Source organism: Salvelinus namaycush, unplaced genomic scaffold (genome assembly GCF_016432855.1).
Source record: "Salvelinus namaycush isolate Seneca unplaced genomic scaffold, SaNama_1.0 Scaffold40, whole genome shotgun sequence".
Lineage (NCBI taxonomy): Eukaryota > Metazoa > Chordata > Actinopteri > Salmoniformes > Salmonidae > Salvelinus > Salvelinus namaycush.
This window is the reverse complement of record NW_024061008.1, coordinates 534,426-553,589: the sequence shown is the minus strand read 5'-3', so window position 1 is coordinate 553,589 and position 19,164 is coordinate 534,426. Positions and strand designations below refer to the sequence as shown.

The window sequence follows — 19,164 nt, the reverse complement described above, 5'->3', positions numbered from 1 at the left end:
TAGAGCTACTCTCTCTCTCTGTCTTGCTGTCTGACCATTAAACCCTAGAGCTACTCTCTCTCTCTCTGTCTTGCTGTCTGACCATTAAACCCTAGAGCTACTCTCTCTCTCTCTGTCTTCCCATCTGACCATTAAACCCTAGAGCTACTCTCTCTCTCTCTCTGTCTTGCTGTCTGACCATTAAACCCTAGAGCTACTCTCTCTCTCTCTCTCTCTCTCTCTCTGTCTCTCTGTCTGACCATTAAACCCTAGAGCTACTCTCTCTCTCTGTCTCTCTGTCTGACCATTAACCCCTAGAGCTACTCTCTCTCTCTGTCTTGCTGTCTGACCATTAAACCCTAGAGCTACTCTCTCTCTCTGTCTTGCTGTCTGACCATTAAACCCTAGAGCTACTCTCTCTCTCTCTCTGTCTCTGTCTGACCATTAAACCCTAGAGCTACTCTCTCTCTCTGTCTTGCTGTCTGACCATTAAACCCTAGAGCTACTCTCTCTCTCTCTGTCTTGCTGTCTGACCATTAAACCCTAGAGCTACTCTCTCTCTCTCTGTCTTCCCATCTGACCATTAAACCCTAGAGCTACTCTCTCTCTCTCTGTCTCTCTGTCTGACCATTAAACCCTAGAGCTACTCTCTCTCTCTCTGTCTCTCTGTCTGACCATTAAACCCTAGAGCTACTCTCTCTCTCTGTCTCTCTGTCTGACCATTAAACTCTAGAGCTACTCTCTCTCTCTGTCTCTCTGTCTGACCATTAAACCCTAGAGCTACTCTCTCTCTCTCTGTCTTGCTGTCTGACCATTAAACCCTAGAGCTACTCTCTCTCTCTCTCTGTCTTGCTGTCTGACCATTAAACCCTAGAGCTACTCTCTCTCTCTCTGTCTCTGTCTTGCTGTCTGATCATTAAACCCTAGAGCTACTCTCTCTCTCTCTGTCTTGCTGTCTGACCATTAAACCCTAGAGCTACTCTCTCTCTCTGTCTTGCTGTCTGACCATTAAACCCTAGAGCTACTCTCTCTCTCTCTGTCTTGCTGTCTGACCATTAAACCCTAGAGCTACTCTCTCTGTCTGTCTCTCTGTCTGACCATTAAACCCTAGAGCTACTCTCTCTCTCTGTCTCTCTGTCTGACCATTAAACCCTAGAGCTACTCTCTCTGTCTGTCTTGCTGTCTGACCATTAAACCCTAGAGCTACTCTCTCTGTCTGTCTCTCTGTCTGACCATTAAACCCTAGAGCTACTCTCTCTCTCTCTGTCTTGCTGTCTGACCATTAAACCCTAGAGCTACTCTCTCTGTCTGTCTTGCTGTCTGACCATTAAACCCTAGAGCTACTCTCTCTGTCTGTCTTGCTGTCTGACCATTAAACCCTAGAGCTACTCTCTCTCTCTGTCTCTCCGTCTGACCATTAAACCCTAGAGCTACTCTCTCTGTCTGTCTTGCTGTCTGACCATTAAACCCTAGAGCTACTCTCTCTCTCTGTCTTGCTGTCTGACCATTAAACCCTAGAGCTACTCTCTCTCTCTGTCTCTCTGTCTGACCATTAACCCCTAGAGCTACTCTCTCTCTCTCTGTCTTGCTGTCTGACCATTAAACCCTAGAGCTACTCTCTCTCTCTGTCTCTCTGTCTGACCATTAAACCCTAGAGCTACTCTCTCTCTCTCTGTCTTGCTGTCTGACCATTAAACCCTAGAGCTACTCTCTCTCTCTCTGTCTTGCTGTCTGACCATTAAACCCTAGAGCTACTCTCTCTCTCTGTCTTGCTGTCTGACCATTAAACCCTAGAGCTACTCTCTCTCTCTCTCTGTCTCTGTTTGACCATTAAACCCTAGAGCTACTCTCTCTCTCTCTCTGTCTCTGTCTGACCATTAAACCCTAGAGCTACTCTCTCTCTCTGTCTTGCTGTCTGACCATTAAACCCTAGAGCTACTCTCTCTCTCTCTGTCTTGCTGTCTGACCATTAAACCCTAGAGCTACTCTCTCTCTCTCTCTCTCTCTCCGTCTGACTATTAAACCCTAGAGCTACTCTCTCTCTCTCTGTCTTGCTGTCTGACCATTAAACCCTAGAGCTACTCTCTCTCTCTGTCTTGCTGTCTGACCATTAAACCCTAGAGCTACTCTCTCTCTCTCTGTCTTGCTGTCTGACCATTAAACCCTAGAGCTACTCTCTCTCTCTCTGTCTTCCCATCTGACCATTAAACCCTAGAGCTACTCTCTCTCTCTCTCTGTCTTGCTGTCTGACCATTAAACCCTAGAGCTACTCTCTCTCTCTCTTTCTCTCTCTGTCTCTCTGTCTGACCATTAAACCCTAGAGCTACTCTCTCTCTCTATCTCTCTGTCTGACCATTAACCCCTAGAGCTACTCTCTCTCTCTGTCTTGCTGTCTGACCATTAAACCCTAGAGCTACTCTCTCTCTCTGTCTTGCTGTCTGACCATTAAACCCTAGAGCTACTCTCTCTCTCTCTCTCTGTCTCTGTCTGACCATTAAACCCTAGAGCTACTCTCTCTCTCTGTCTTGCTGTCTGACCATTAAACCCTAGAGCTACTCTCTCTCTCTCTGTCTTGCTGTCTGACCATTAAACCCTAGAGCTACTCTCTCTCTCTCTGTCTTCCCATCTGACCATTAAACCCTAGAGCTACTCTCTCTCTCTCTCTGTCTTGCTGTCTGACCATTAAACCCTAGAGCTACTCTCTCTCTCTCTCTCTCTCTGTCTCTCTGTCTGACCATTAAACCCTAGAGCTACTCTCTCTCTCTGTCTCTCTGTCTGACCATTAACCCCTAGAGCTACTCTCTCTCTCTGTCTTGCTGTCTGACCATTAAACCCTAGAGCTACTCTCTCTGTCTGTCTTGCTGTCTGACCATTAAACCCTAGAGCTACTCTCTCTCTCTCTGTCTTGCTGTCTAACCATTAAACCCTAGAGCTACTCTCTCTCTGTCCAGCAGCTATTAGAAAGACATTTAGATTACTGTTAGGAAGCACACTATTGTTGGGTCCTGTTTTAAGACTGGGTCAGGGGCCAGGGGAAATGGGACAGGGGTCAGGAGACAGGGACTGTGGTTCGAGACATGGTGGAACACAAAAACAACTTCAGGAAGCTACCTTTCAACATCAGGAGTTCATTGGTCAGTATTGGGTTAAACATGTTTCAGAGCACTGATTTAATAGGTGTTTTTTTCCAGAGAGACAAACTATGAGCATGTTTATTGTAAACATAGTTCCTCAGTGGATGTCACAGATACCTCATATCTCCGTCACCCATGAAGTGTTTTGAGAGGCTGGTTATGGCACGCATCAACTTCATCATCCCAGACACCCTACTCCAACTTGCATACCGCCCCAACAGATCCAAAGACGATGCAATCTCAATTGTACTCCACACTGCCCTCACCCACCTAGACATGAGGAATAACTATGTAAGAATGCTGTTCATTGACTACAGCTCAGCATTCAACACCATTGTCCCCTCCCAGCTCGTCACTAAGCTTAGGAACATGGGATTGAACCCCTCCCTCTGAAACTGGATCCTGGACTTCCTGATGGTGAGGGTAGGCAACATCACCTCGCCACGCTGACCCTCAACACGGGGGTCCCACAGGGGTGCGTGTTTAGTCCCCTCCTGTACTCCCTTTTCACCCAAGACTGTGTGGCCAGGCACGATTCCAACACCATCATTAAGTTTGCTGACGACACTACTGTGGTAGGCCTGATCACTGACAACGATGAGACAGCCTATAGGGAGGAGATCAATGACCTGACAGTGTGGTGCCGGAACAACAACCTCTCCCTTAACATCAGTAAGACCAAGGAGCTGATCGTGGACTAGAGGAAACAGAGGTCCGAGCACGTCTAGGACCTCTCTATATCAGGCGGTGTGAAAGGAAGACCCAGAAAATCATTAAAGACTCCAACCAACAACACATAGATTGTATAGCTAACTAAATAGCTAACTAAATAGCTAACTAAATAGCTAACTAAATGGCTACATGGACTATCTGGGGTTGACCTTTGTATTTTTGCACCGTCTCTAGTCACACTCACAGGGCCCTACACACTCCGCACACTGATACTCCAACACACATACAAACACTCACTCCATCATTTGCTCAACACACACACAATATGAACATACATTTATACTGACTCTACATACACACCCTCTCACATACAATCATCATAGACGCTGCTGCTACTCTGTTTATCATATATCCTGATGCCTAGTCACCTTACCCCTATACATATCTACCTCTATCGATCCAGTATGCTGGAACTGACTGACCCTGTATATAGTATGATTACTTTATCATGTTCTTCTTATTGTTATATCTTGTGTGTTATTATTTTTTTGTGTTACATTGTTATTCGTTATTGTATTGTTGGGGTTAGAGTTTGCATGAAAGGCATTTCACTGTACTTGTGACATTAACACTTGAAACCTGATTGAAACGTGAAACCGCAGAAACCATTGAGGAAGTGTGACGATGTCACAGGAAGCTAGTTTCCCCTCAATGCCCCCTTCTCCCCCCTCTCTTCTCCCCTTCTTCTCTCCCCCTCTCTTTTCCTCTCCATCTGTCCCCCTCTCTTCTCCCCTCCATCTCTCCCCCTCTTTTCCCTTCCCCCTCTTCTCCCCCTCCATCTCTCCCCTCTCTTCTCTCCCCATCTTTTCCCCTCCATCTCTCCCCCTCTCTTCTCTCCCCCTCTCTTCTCCCCTCCATCTCTCCCCCTCTCTTCTCCCCTCTATCTCTCCCCCTCTTTTCCCTTCCATCTCTCCCCCTCTCTTCTCCCCTCCATCTCTCCCCCTCTCTTCTCCCCTCTATCTCTCCCCCTCTTTTCCCTTCCATCTCTCCCCCTCTCTTCTCTCCCCCTCTCTTCTCCCCTCCATCTCTCCCCCTCTCTTTTCCCCTCCATCTTTCCTCCTCTCTTCCCTTCCATCTCTCCCCCTCTCTTTTCCCCTCCATCTCTCCCCTCTCTTCTCCCCTCCATCTCTCCTCCTCTCTTCCTACCCCCTCCCTTTCTGTGGACAAGATGCAGGTGTTACAGCCCTTAAATCTAGGGTGACCACATTTAAGATACCCAAATGCGGGACAATGGGATGATTTCGAGGAAGAGATTAGTAGCCTACAGGAATAAAAACAATTTACGGGAGGCGGGACAAAGGGACAAAATGTGGGACTGTACGTCACAATTAGGGACATGTGGTAACTTTACATGAATCTGATTCACAAAGTTGGCGCCACACACACACTCCTCTTTGACAGGGAGAGAGACATTTCTCAGCCCCTAATTTTAGACATTGTGACGCAGGGACCGAGAGAAGGGATTTTCCCCTGTAATATTTCCACAAATATGTAACAGCATAGGGGTAATGTTCCTGTCTGCAGACTGGTGGTGTGTGTGTGTCATGCTTGTGTGTGTGTGTGTGTGTGTGTGTGTGTGTGTGTGTGTGTGTGTGTGTGTGTGTGTGTGTGTGTGTGTGTGGTAGGTTAAGTGGGTTAGTGTTGTATTGAGTTAGCTGACACAGCTCTTTCGAGGAAAAAGCCTGACTATCTCAGTTCTGTGAATCGGGATGGAGTGGAGAGGAGGAGGACTGGACTGGAGAGGAGGAGGACTGGAGTGGAGAGGAGGAGGACTGGAGTGGAGAGGAGGAGGACTGGACTGGAGAGGAGAGGAGGAGGACTGGAGTGGAGAGGAGGAGGACTGGAGTGGAGAAGAGGAGGACTGGACTGGAGAGGAGGAGGACTGGAGTGGAGAAGAGGAGGACTGGAGTGGAGAGGAGGAGGACTGGAGTGGAGAGGAGGAAGACTGGACTGGAGAGGAGAGGAGGAGGACTGGAGTGGAGAGGAGGAGGACTGGAGTGGAGAAGAGGAGGACTGGACTGGAGAGGAGGAGGACTGGAGTGGAGAAGAGGAGGACTGGACTGGAGTGGAGGAGGACTGGACTGGAGAAAACACTTTCCAAAACAAAACAGCACAGACATGGCTACATAGACACTCATACAGTGTCAATACACTCTGACGAACACCCTGTCTGTTGTCATGGTGACAATATAATATGACACTGTGTATAGATGAACACCCTGTCTGTTGTCATGGTGACAATAGAACAGGACAGAATGTGACACATATAAGGTTCCTGGAGATTTGTTGGTGTTTTACTAACAGCTGTGTGTGTGTGTGTGTGTGTGTGTGTGTGTGTGTGTGTGTGTGTGTGTGTCTGTCTGTCTGTCTGTCTGTCTGTCTGTCTGTCTGTCTGTCTGTCTGTCTGTCTGTCTGTCTGTCTGTAGGACTGTCGTCAGAGGTTCCGCGCGGTGCTGGTGGAAGCCACAGTGAAGCTGGATGAGCAGGTGAAGAGGATCGGCAGAGCTGTAGAAGACTCCAAACCTTACTGGGAGGCCAGGAGAGAAGCTAGACAGGTACACACACACACACACACACACACACACGCACACGCACACGCACACGCACACGCACACACACAGGTAGAACCCTTTTGAGTTTGATGTAGAACCCTTTTCACAGAGGGTTCTACCTGGAACCAAAAAGGGTCTCCTATGGGGACAGCTGAAGAACCCTTTTGAGTTCCATGTAGAACCCTTTTCGCAGAGGGTTCTACCTGGAACCAAAAATGGGTCTCCTATGGGGACAGCCGAAGAACCCTTTTGGGCAGGCTGGGGTTATACAGGCTGCATGGGAGGAACATTTTAAAGAGAACACACACACACACTCAAGGACTTTAAAGCCAGAGGAGAAGTCACATTGCTTCTATTTATAACTCTGTCACACCACCTCTAAATCAGACTGATCACACACTGCTACTCACACACACACACACACACACACACACACACACACACACACACACACACACACACACACACACACACACACACACACACACACACACACACACACACAGTTCTTCTGTCAGCTGGTTGTGAATAGTGTAGATAGAGAGATGAGTGTCTCAGGTGTTAAATCCCTGCTTGGGGAAGATACCAGAGCTGAGGATGATGTTAAAGAGTTTACATTGGATTTTATGGTCTGTATATTTGATCATTTCATGTAGGATACCATCAACACCACAGGCCTTTTTGGGTTGGAGGGTTTTTATTTTGTCCTGTAGTTCATTCAATGTAATTGGAGAATGCAGTGGGTTCTGGTAGTCCTTAATAGTTGACTCTAGGATTTGTATTTCATCATGCATCTATTTATAACTCTGTCACACCAACACAGTCCCTCTGCCCCTTTCTGTCAGCTGCTTGTGAGTAGGGTAGATAGAGAGATGAGTGTCAGGTGTTTAATCCCTCCTTTATTTAACCTCTCTAATCCGGCGTGTTTCCTCTGCCATCCCCTGCCCCTGCCCACCTCCTACAGCTACTCTGATTGGCTGTCCTCTGCCACCCCCTGCCCCTGCCCACCTCCTACAGCTGCTCTGATTGGCTCCTAGCAGCTATTCACAGACACCCTAGGGGGCTTGGTCCATCAACCCTGGCAACAGCCTATGAGAGAGCATCGTTTCAGTCATTCAACAAATGACTAGAGTGTGTGTCTGCCAACAAAAAAAATGAGCTGACCTGTTTACGCTTTGATGGGGAAGGGTACAAACGGACAGAGACTGAGTGTCCTAGGTCCACTGTGTCTACATAGCTGGCCAGTCTACAGTATAGAGGGGGTATGTAGATGCCAACTTCAACACGTGAGTGGCAGGATTACTGAGAGGTTTCAGATATGATGGGACACAAACTCAATCTGAACGCAAGGTTTTAACAAGTTTACAAACACCCACATGTAGGCACTTTTCCCCAGTGAGCCCAGTCCTATCTAGCTGCAGCTACTATCTAGCTAGCAGCCCCTATCTAGCTGCAGCTACTATCTAGCTAGCAGCTCTATCTAGCTGCAGCTCTATCTAGCTGCAGCTACTATCTAGCTAGCAGCTCTATCTAGCTGCAGCTACTATCTAGCTAGCAGCTCTATCTAGCTAGCAGCCCCTATCTAGCTGCAGCTACTATCTAGCTAGCAGCTCTATCTAGCTGCAGCTACTATCTAGCTAGCAGCTCTATCTAGCTGCAGCTACTATCTAGCTAGCAGCTCTATCTAGCTGCAGCTATGATCTAGCTAGCAGCTCTATCTAGCTGCAGCTACTATCTAGCTAGCAGCTCTATCTAGCTAGCAGCTCTATCTAGCTAGCAGCCCCTATCTAGCTGCAGCTACTATCTAGCTAGCAGCTCTATCTAGCTAGCAGCCCCTATATAGCTAGCAGCTCTATCTAGCTAGCAGCCCATATCTAGCTAGCAGCCATATCTAGCTAGCAGCCCCTATCTAGCTAGCAGCCCCTATCTAGCTAGCAGCCACTATCTAGCTAGCAGCTACTATCTAGCTAGCAGCCCCTATCTAGCTAGCAGTCCTATCTAGCTAGCAGTCCTATCTAGCTAGCAGCCATATCTAGCTAGCAGCCCCTATCTTGCTAGCAGCCCCTATCTAGCTAGCAGTCCCTATCTAGCTAGCAGCCCCTATCTAGCTAGCAGCCCCTATCTAGCAGCCCCTATCTAACTATCTAGCTAGCAGCTCTATCTAGCTGCAGCTACTATCTAGCTAGCAGCTCTATCTAGCTAGCAGCCCCTATCTAGCTGCAGCTACTATCTAGCTAGCAGCTCTATCTAGCTGCAGCTACTATCTAGCTAGCAGCTCTATCTAGCTGCAGCTACTATCTAGCTGCAGCTACTATCTAGCTAACAGCTCTATCTAGCTGCAGCTACTATCTAGCTAGCAGCTCTATCTAGCTGCAGCTACTATCTAGCTAGCAGCTCTATCTAGCTGCAGCTACGATCTAGCTAGCAGCTCTATCTAGCTGCAGCTACTATCTAGCTAGCAGCTCTATCTAGCTAGCAGCCCCTATCTAGCTGCAGCTACTATCTAGCTAGCAGCTCTATCTAGCTAGCAGCCCCTATATAGCTAGCAGCTCTATCTAGCTAGCAGCCCATATCTAGTTAGCAGCCATATCTAGCTAGCAGCCCCTATCTAGCTAGCATCCCCTATCTAGCTAGCAGCCACTATCTAGCTAGCAGCTACTATCTAGCTAGCAGCCCCTATCTAGCTAGCAGCTCTATCTAGCTAGCAGTCCTATCTAGCTAGCAGCCCTATCTAGCTAGCAGCCCCTATCTTGCTAGCAGCCCCTATCTAGCTAGCAGTCCCTATCTAGCTAGCAGCCCCTATCTAGCTAGCAGCTACCATCTAGCTAGCAGCTACTATCTAGCTAGCAGCTACTATCTAGCTGCAGCCCCATCTAGCTGCAGCCCCATCTAGCTAGCAGCTCTATCTAGCTAGCAGCTCTATCTAGCTAGCAGCTACTATCTAGCTAGCAGACCCTATCTAGCTAGCAGCCCCTATCTAGCTAGCAGCTCTATCTAGCTAGCAGCCCCTATCTAGTGTCGGTAGTTGGATTGATTCAATTAATCTCTGTACCTCTTGTTTGTGCCTTATGGGTTCATTCGAGCTAGTCAGATAGCCCCTCCTCATCCATTGTGGGCCACCAATGTGTGCAATGCCGTGGGCATATGCAGAGTCTGTGTAGATGTTCACTCTTTTTCCTTTGCTCAGTTCCAGTGCTCTCCTTAGTGCTCTGAGTTCGGCCAGCTGGGCTGAGGCCTCAGATGGGTCCAATTTCTTTGCTTCTACCACCTCGTATGTTCCTGCCATTCCTCCTTGCTTCACCACTGCATAGGAGGCTATGTTACCTTCTCCTGGTGTCTGTGACCTGTAACAACAGCCGTCCGTAAACAGGGTCTCTGCTGTTCCTTCCAATGGGACATTCTGTAGGTCCATTCTGACCTTTACTTGTTTTGCTGCCCTGTCCTCACAAATGTGTGGTTCCCCGTTCCCCATTCCATCAGTCATGTTGGTCACCTCTGTCACATAGGTGATGTGTTTGGCCGTGATCATTTTTGTGATGTTTGATTTCCTTTTGCTCGATAGGGTGAACAGTTTAGAGCCAATAAAGGCGGTCACTCCATGGTCTGTGTTGATTTCCAGAGGGTGTCTCATAACGATATGAGCAGTTTTACCAATTGCATTTGACAGGGCAGCAATGTGTCTTGCACAATCAGTTTGGCCACATTCAATGTTGTCCAATTGTGCACTGTAGTAATGTAACACTCTTCTCTCCCCCTTTTGTTTCTGATAAAGGATGGAATGAACATACCCATCCTGTTCGGAAACATCCAACCTAAACGGGATAAACATAAATCCTAACACTAGCTAGCAGCTCTATCTAGCTAGCAGCCCTATTTAGCTAGCAGCCCCTATCTAGATAGCAGTCCTATCTAGATAGCAGTCCTATCTAGCTAGCAGCCCCTATCTAGATAGCAGTCCTATCTAGCTAGCAGTCCTATCTAGCTAGCAGCCCTATCTAGCTAGCAGCCCCTATCTAGCTAGCAGCCCCTATCTAGCTAGCAGCCCCTATCTAGCTAGCAGTCCTATCTAGCTAGCAGCCCCTATCTAGCTAGCAGCCCCTATCTAGCTAGCAGCCCCTATCTAGCTAGCAGTCCTACCTAGCTAGCAGTCCTATCTAGCTAGCAGCCCCTATCTAGCTAACAGTCCCTATCTAGCTAGCAGTCCCTATCTAGCTAGCAGCCCCTATCTAGCTAGCAGTCCTACCTAGCTAGCAGTCCTATCTAGCTAGCAGTCCTACCTAGCTAACAGTCCTATCTAGCTAGCAGCCCCTATCTAGCTAGCAGCCCCTATCTAGCTAGCAGCCCCTATCTAGCTAGCAGCTCTATCTAGCTAGCAGTCATATCTAGCTAGCAGTCCTATCTAGCTAACCCTTCTATTGTTTACTTATGATTCATGTCTGAATTTTACATTTTCCATATGTGACCTAATTTCTAGAGGAGCCTGATCCAAGAGCTATTCATCTACTACTTATCCTCTCTCCCTCCCTCCCTCCCCCCCTCCCTCACACTCGCCCTCCCTCCTTCTCTCCCTGACTGCTTGCCCGCCCGCCCACCCACCCTCCCTCTCTCCCTCACCTCCTCTGACCCTCACTCACTCCCTCCCTCTCTCCCTCCCGCCGGCCCTCACACCCGCCCTCCCTCCTCCTCTCCCTCTGACCCTCACTCCCTCGCTCTCTCCCCCTCTTGTCTCTCCACTGACATTCCAATGCGGAGACTAAGAGGAGAGGAGAGGGAGGTTTGGGACCGTAGCTCTTATCAGGAAGCTGTTTATCTGTCTCTCCTTCTCAATTCAGTTTAAATTACATTTAAGGGGCTTTATTGACATGGGAACCATATGTTTACATTGCCAAAGCAAGTGAAGTAGATAATTAACAAAAGTGAAATAAACAATAAAATGAAGAGTAAATATACCCTACTCTACTCTACTCTACTCTACTCTACTCTACCCTACTCTACCCTACCCTACTCTACCCTACCCTACTCTACTCTACCCTACTCTACTCTACTCTACTCTACCCTACCCTACTCTACTCTACCCTACCCTACTCTACCCTACTCTACCCTACTCTGCTCTACCCTACTCTACCCTACCCTACTCTACTCTACCCTACCCTACTCTACCCTACCCTACCCTACTCTACTCTACTCTACCCTACTCTACTATACCCTACTCTACCCTACTCTACTATACCCTACTCTACCCTACTCTACTATACCCTACTCTACCCTACTCTACTATGCCCTACTCTACCCTACTCTACTATACCCTACTCTACTATACCCTACTCTACTCTACTCTACCCTACTCTACTATACCCTACTCTACTATACCCTACTCTACCCTACTCTACTCTACCCTACTCTACTATACCCTACTCTACTCTACCCTACACTACTCTACTCTACCCTACTCTACCCTACTCTACTCTACCCTACTCTACCCTACCCTACTCTACCCTACTCTACTATACCCTGCTCTACCCTACTCTACCCTACCCTACTCTACCCTACTCTACCCTACTCTACCCTACCCTACTCTACCCTACTCTACCCTACCCTTCTCTACCCTACTCTACCTTACTCTACCCTACTCTACCCTACTCTACCCTACCCTTCTCTACCCTACTCTACCCTACTATACTATACCCTGCTCTACCCTACTCTACCCTACTCTACCCTACTCTACCCTACCCTACTCTACCCTACTCTACTATACCCTGCTCTACCCTACTCTACCCTACTCTACTCTACCCTACTCTACCCTACTCTACCCTACCCTTCTCTACCCTACTCTACCTTACTCTACCCTACTCTACCCTACCCTACTCTACTCTACCCTACCCTACTCTACTCTACCCTACTCTACTATACCCTACTCTACCCTACTCTGCTCTACCCTACTCTACCCTACCCTACCCTACTCTACCCTACCCTACTCAGTTCTACTCTACCCTACCCTACCCTACTCTACTCTACTCTACCCTACTCTACTATACCCTACTCTACCCTACTCTACTATACCCTACTCTACCCTACTCTACTATACCCTACTCTACCCTACTCTACTATACCCTACTCTACCCTACTCTACTATGCCCTACTCTACCCTACTCTACTATACCCTACTCTACTATACCCTACTCTACTATACCCTACCCTACTCTACTATACCCTACTCTACCCTACTATACCCTACCCTACTCTACTCTACCCTACTCTACTATACCCTACTCTACTCTACCCTACTCTACCCTACCCTACACTACTCTACTCTACCCTACTCTACCCTACTCTACCCTACTCTACCCTACTCTAATCTAGCCTACCCTACTCTACCCTGCTCTACCCTACTCTACCCTAGCCTACCCTACTCTACTCTACCCTACTCTACCCTACTCTACCCTACTCTACTCTACCCTACTCTACCCTACTCTACCCTACTCTACCCTACCCTTCTCTACCCTACTCTACCCTACTCTACTCTACTCTACTCTACTCTACTCTACTCTACTCTACTCTAATCTACTCTACTCTACTCTACTCTACTCTACTCTACTCTACTCTACTCTAATCTACTCTACTTCACATAGTACGGGGGTAGTGTACACACACACACACACACACACACACACACACACACACACACACACACACACACACACACACACACACACACACACACACACACAAAAACACTTCCTGCGGTATGAGCAAGAGAGACGGGAATTCCTGGCGCCTTGCTGTGCCTGTGCTGGGAGATACGTGTGTGTGTGTGTGTATGTGTGTGTGTGTGTGTGTCCATTTTAGATGGAGGTAACATTTGGTCAGTGGTTCAGAGAAAGAATGTTTTGCTTTTGCTGTACTACACACACACATGAGAGAGAGGAGGAATCAGGGAGAGAGAAGAGAGAGAGAGGAGAAATCAGGGAGAGAGAAGAGAGAGAGAGAGAGGAGAAATCAGGGAGAGAGAAGAGAGAGAGAGAAGAGAAGAGGAGAAATCAGGGAGAGAGGAGAGAGAATAGGAGAAATCAGGGAGAGAGAAGAGAGAGAAGAGGAGAAATCAGGGAGAGAGAAGAGAGAGAAGAGGAGAAATCAGGGAGAGAGGAGAGAGAAGAGTAGAAATCAGGGAGAGAGAAGAGAGAGAAGAGGAGAAATCAGGGAGAGAGAAGAGAGAGAAGAGGAGAAATCAGGGAGAGAGAAGAGAGAGAGAGAGAAGAGGAGAAATCAGGGAGAGAGGAGAGAGAAGAGGAGAAATCAGGGAGAGAGAAGAGAGCGAAGAGGAGAAATCAGGGAGAGAGAAGAGAGAGAAGAGGAGAAATCAGGGAGAGAGAAGAGAGAGAGAGAGGAGAAATCAGGGAGAGAGAAGAGAGAGAGAGAGAAGAGGAGGAATCAGGGAGAGAGAAGAGAGAGAGAGAGAGAAGAGGAGGAATCAGGGAGAGAGAAGAGAGAAGAGGAGAAATCAGGGAGAGAGAAGAGAGAGAGAGAGAAGAGGAGAAATCAGGGAGAGAGGAGAGAGAAGAGGAAAAATCAGGGAGAGAGGAGAGAGAGAGAGAGAAGAGGAGAAATCAGGGAGAGAGAAGAGAGAGAAGAGGAGAAATCAGGGAGAGAGAAGAGAGAGAGAGAGGAGAAATCAGGGAGAGAGAAGAGAGAGAGAGAGAAGAGGAGGAATCAGGGAGAGAGAAGAGAGAGAGAGAGAGAAGAGGAGGAATCAGGGAGAGAGAAGAGAGAAGAGGAGAAATCAGGGAGAGAGAAGAGAGAGAGAGAGAAGAGGAGAAATCAGGGAGAGAGGAGAGAGAAGAGGAAAAATCAGGGAGAGAGGAGAGAGAGAGAGAGAAGAGGAGAAATCAGGGAGAGAGGAGAGAGAAGAGGAAGGTATCAGGGAGAGAGGAGAGAGAAGAGGAGGAATCAGGGAGAGAGAAGGAGAGAGAAAAGGAAGGTATCAAATGAAGTGTTCATACATAAACCCCTCAGCCTAAGGGCCCTAATGAAGTTTTTCATAAATAACCCCCAGCAGGCTGAGGCCCTAATGAAGTGTTCATACATAACCCCTAGCGGCTGAGGGCCCTAATGAAGTGTTTTCATACAACCCCCAGCAGGCTGAGGGCCCTAATGAAGTGTGCATACTAAACCCCCAGCAAGCCTTAAGGGCCCTAATGAGTGTTCATACGATAACCCCCAGTCAGGCTGAGGCCCTATGAAGTGTTCAACATAACCGCCAGCAGGCTAGGGCCCTAATGAAGTGTTCATACATAACCCCAAGCAGGCTGAGGGCCCTAATGAAGTGTTCATACAATAAACCCCAGCAGGCGGAGGGCACTATGAAGGTTCAACATAAACCCCAGCAGGCTGAGGGCCCTACATCGCGAGTTTATGTACTAAACTCCAGCATTGGCTAGGGCCCTAATGATAGGGGTTTACAACTTATCCCCCTAGCAGGCTCAGCCCTAATGAATGGTATCATACATAACCTCAGCAGGTTAGGGCCCTCAGCCTGCTGGCGGTTATGTATGAACACTTCATTAGGGCCCTCACCTGCTGGGGGTTATGTATGAACACTTCATTAGGCCCTCAGCCTGCTAGGGGTTATGTATGAACACTTCATTAGGGCCCTCAGCCTGCTGGGGTTTATGTATGAACACTTCATTAGGGCCCTCAGCCTGCTGGGGTTTATGTATGAACACTTCATTAGGGCCCTCCGCCTGCTGGGGTTTATGTATGAACACTTCATTAGGGCCCTCAGCCTGCTGGGGTTATGTATAACCTTCATTAGGGCCCTCAGCGCTGGGTTATGTATGAACACTTCTTAGGGCCCTCAGCCTGCTGGGGGTTATGTATGAACACTTCATTAGGGCCCTAGCTGCTGGGGTTTATGTATGAACACTTCATTAGGGCCCTCAGCCTGCTGGGGGTATGTTGAACACTTCATTAGGGCCCTCAGCCTGCTAGGGGTTATGTAGAACACTTCATTAGGGCCCTCAGCCTGCTGGGGGTTATGTATGAACACTTCATTAGGGCCCTTAGCTGCTGGGGTTTATGTATGAACACTTCATTAGGGCCCTCAGCCTGCTGGGGGTTATGTATGAACACTTCATTAGGGCCCTCAGCCTGCTGGGGGTTATGTATGAACACTTCATTAGGGCCCTCAGCCTGCTGGGGGTTATGTATGAACACTTCATTAGGGCCCTCAGCCTGCTGGGGGTTTATGTATGAACACTTCATTAGGGCCCTCAGCCTGCTGGGGGTTATGTATGAACACTTCATTAGGGCCCTCAGCCTGCTGGGGGTTATGTATGAACACTTCATTAGGGCCCTCAGCCTGCTGGGGTTATGTATGAACACTTCATTAGGGCCCTCAGCCTGCTGGGGGTTATGTATGAACACTTCATTAGGGCCCTCAGCCTGCTGGGGGTTTATGTATGAACACTTCATTAGGGCCCTCAGCCGCTGGGGGGTTTGTATGAACACTTCATTAGGGCCCTCAGCCTGCTAGGGTTATGTATGAACACTTCATTAGGCCCTCAGCCTGCTAGGGGTTATGTATGAACACTTCATTAGGGCCCTCAGCCTGCTAGGGGTTATGTATGAACACTTCATTAGGGCCCTCAGCCTGCTGGGGTTATGTATGAACACTTCATTAGGGCCCTCAGCCTGCTAGGGGTTATGTATGAACACTTCATTAGGGCCCCAGCCTGCTGGGGGTTATGTTGAACTTCATTAGGGCCCTCAGCCTGCTAGGGGTTATGTATGAAACACTTCATTAGGGCCCTCAGCCTGCTGGGGGTTATGTATGAACACTTCATTAGGGCCCTCAGCCTGCTGGGGTTTATGTATGAACACTTCATTAGGGCCCTCAGCCTGCTGGGGTTATGTATGAACACTTCATTAGGGCCCTCAGCCTGCTGGGGGTTATGTATGAACACTTCATTAGGGCCCTCCGCCTGCTGGGGGTTATGTAATGAACACTTCATTAGGGCCCTCAGCCTGCTGGGGTTATGTATGAACACTTCATTAGGGCCCTCAGCCTGCTAGGGTTATGATGAACACTTCATTAGGGCCCTCAGCCTGCTAGGGGTTATGTATGAACACTTCATTAGGGCCCTCAGCCTGCTGGGGGTTATGTATGAACACTTCATTAGGGCCCTCAGCCTGCTGGGGGTTTATGTATGAACACTTCATTAGGGCCCTCAGCCTGCTGGGGTTATGTATGAACACTTCATTAGGCCCTCAGCCTGCTGGGGGTTATGTATGAACACTTCATTAGGGCCTCAGCCTGCTGGGGGTTAGTTGAACACTTCATTAGGGCCCTCAGCCTGCTGGGTTTATGTATGAACACTTCATTAGGGCCCTCAGCCTGCTAGGGGGTTATGTATGAACACTTCATTAGGGCCCTCAGCCTGCTAGGGGTTATGTATGAACACTTCATTAGGGCCCTCAGCCTGCTGGGGTTTATGTATGAACACTTCATTAGGGCCCTCAGCCTGCTGGGGTTTATGTATGAACACTTCATTAGGGCCTCAGCCTGCGGGGGTTATGTATGAACACTTCATTAGGGCCCTCAGCCTGCTGGGGGTTATGTATGAACCCTTCATTAGGGCCCTCAGCCTGCTGGGGTTATGTATGAACACTTCATTAGGGCCCTCAGCCTGCTGGGGGTTATGTATGAACACTTCATTAGGGCCCTCGCCTGCTGGGGTTATGTATGAACACTTCATTAGGGCCCTCAGCCGCTAGGGTTATGTATGAACACTTCATTAGGGCCCCAGCCTGCTAGGGGTTATGTATGAACACTTCATTAGGGCCCTCAGCCTGCTAGGGGTTATGTATGAACACTTCATTAGGGCCCTTAGGCTGCTGGGGGTTTATGTATGAACACTTCATTAGGGCCCTCCGCCTGCTGGGGGATTATGTATGAACACTTCATTAGGGCCCTCAGCCTGCTAGGGGTTATGTATGAACACTTCATTAGGGCCCTCCGCCTGCTGGGGGTTTATGTATGAACACTTCATTAGGGCCCTCAGCCTGCTAGGGGTTATGTATGAACACTTCATTAGGGCCCTTAGGCTGCTGGGGGTTTATGTATGAACACTTCATTAGGGCCCTCCGCCTGCTGGGGGTTATGTATGAACACTTCATTAGGGCCCTCAGCCTGCTAGGGTTTATGTATGAACACTTCATTAGGGCCCTCCGCCTGCTGGGGGTTTATGTATGAACAATTCATTAGGGCCCTCAGCCTGTTGGGGGTTATGTATGAACACTTCATTAGGGCCCTCAGCCTGCTGGGGGTTTATGTATGAACACTTCATTACGGCCCTCAGCCTGCTAGGGGTTATGTATGAACACTTCATTACGGCCCTCAGCCTGCTAGGGGTTATGTATGAACACTTCATTAGGGCCCTCAGCCTGCTAGGGGTTATGTATGAACACTTCATTAGGGCCCTCAGCCTGCTGGGGGTTATGTATGAACACTTCATTAGGGCCCTTAGGCTGCTGGGGGTTTATGTATGAACACTTCATTAGGGCCCTCAGCCTGCTGGGGGTTATGTATGAACACTTCATTAGGGCCCTCAGCCTGCTGGGGGTTTATGTATGAACACTTCATTAGGGCCCTCAGCCTGCTGGGGGTTTATGTATGAACACTTCATTAGGGCCCTCAGCCTGCTAGGGGTTTATGTATGAACACTTCATTAGGACCCTCAGCCTGCTGGGGTTATGTATGAACACTTCATTAGGGCCCTCAGCCTGCTGGGGGTTATGTATGAACACTTCATTAGGGCCCTCAGCCTGCTAGGGGTTATGTATGAACACTTCATTAGGGCCCTCAGCCTGCTGGGGGTTATGTATGAACACTTCATTAGGGCCCTCAGCCTGCTGGGGGTTATGTATGAACACTTCATTACGGCCCTCAGCCTGCTGGGGGTTATGTATGAACACTTCATTAGGGCCCTCAGCCTGCTGGGGGTTATGTATGAACACTTCATTAGGGCCCTCATCCTGCTAGGGGTTATGTATGAACCAGACTTTTGAAGTGGGTGTAGATCTAACCCATATGGGTGTCTGAAACAGTGTGACTCAGGCCTCGTTTATACCTGCCGCTAACATTTGTCCCGTGTCATGATCTTGTCCACATTCTGATTGGTGCCTACACATGATATTATTCAAATGTGTCTGTTATCAGTTCACTGTGTCCACATTGTGACCAGATTTCCTGGTCTCTCCCTGTATGCAAATTATTTGACAGATATTCTTTCAAAAATAACATTTATTTATTTATATTAAGACACATGTTGATGCTATGGATCTGGACGTAGGACGTATGTATCCAGACACAATGCGTTCCTGACTACCTCTGTCCAGATCCGTCTACACCTTTCAGATATCCAGACACAATGCGTTCCTGACTACCTCTGTCCAGATCCGTCTACACCTTTCAGATATCCAGACACAATGCGTTCCTGACTACCTCTGTCCAGATCCGTCTACACCTTTAAGATATCCAGACACAATGCGTTCCTGACTACCTCCGGAGGCGGTCAGAAGGTGTCTTTTAATCATCTACACCTGTCTACAAATATGGGCACAATCAGAATGTGAACAAGATCAGGACAAAGGACACATGTTAGAACCAGGTCTAAACAGGGCCTCTGAAGCAGACAATTGAATGTGAATGACACAGTGAATATGAGACGGTCAGCACCCAAAAGACAATTGAGACACCACTTAGAATGTAT

The 19,164-nt window shown here is 48.4% G+C and overlaps 1 protein-coding gene across 1 annotated transcript in view; it reads left to right on the top strand.

The window, feature by feature from the left end:
* LOC120041041 (SH3 domain-binding protein 5-like) overlaps nt 1-19,164 on the top strand; it is a 45,667-nt gene that overhangs the window by 16,351 nt on the left and 10,152 nt on the right. Inside the window, exon 3 of the mRNA XM_038986004.1 lies at nt 6,272-6,400. Coding sequence (XP_038841932.1) covers nt 6,272-6,400 — 129 coding nt within the window. The remainder of the gene's footprint in view (nt 1-6,271; nt 6,401-19,164) is intronic.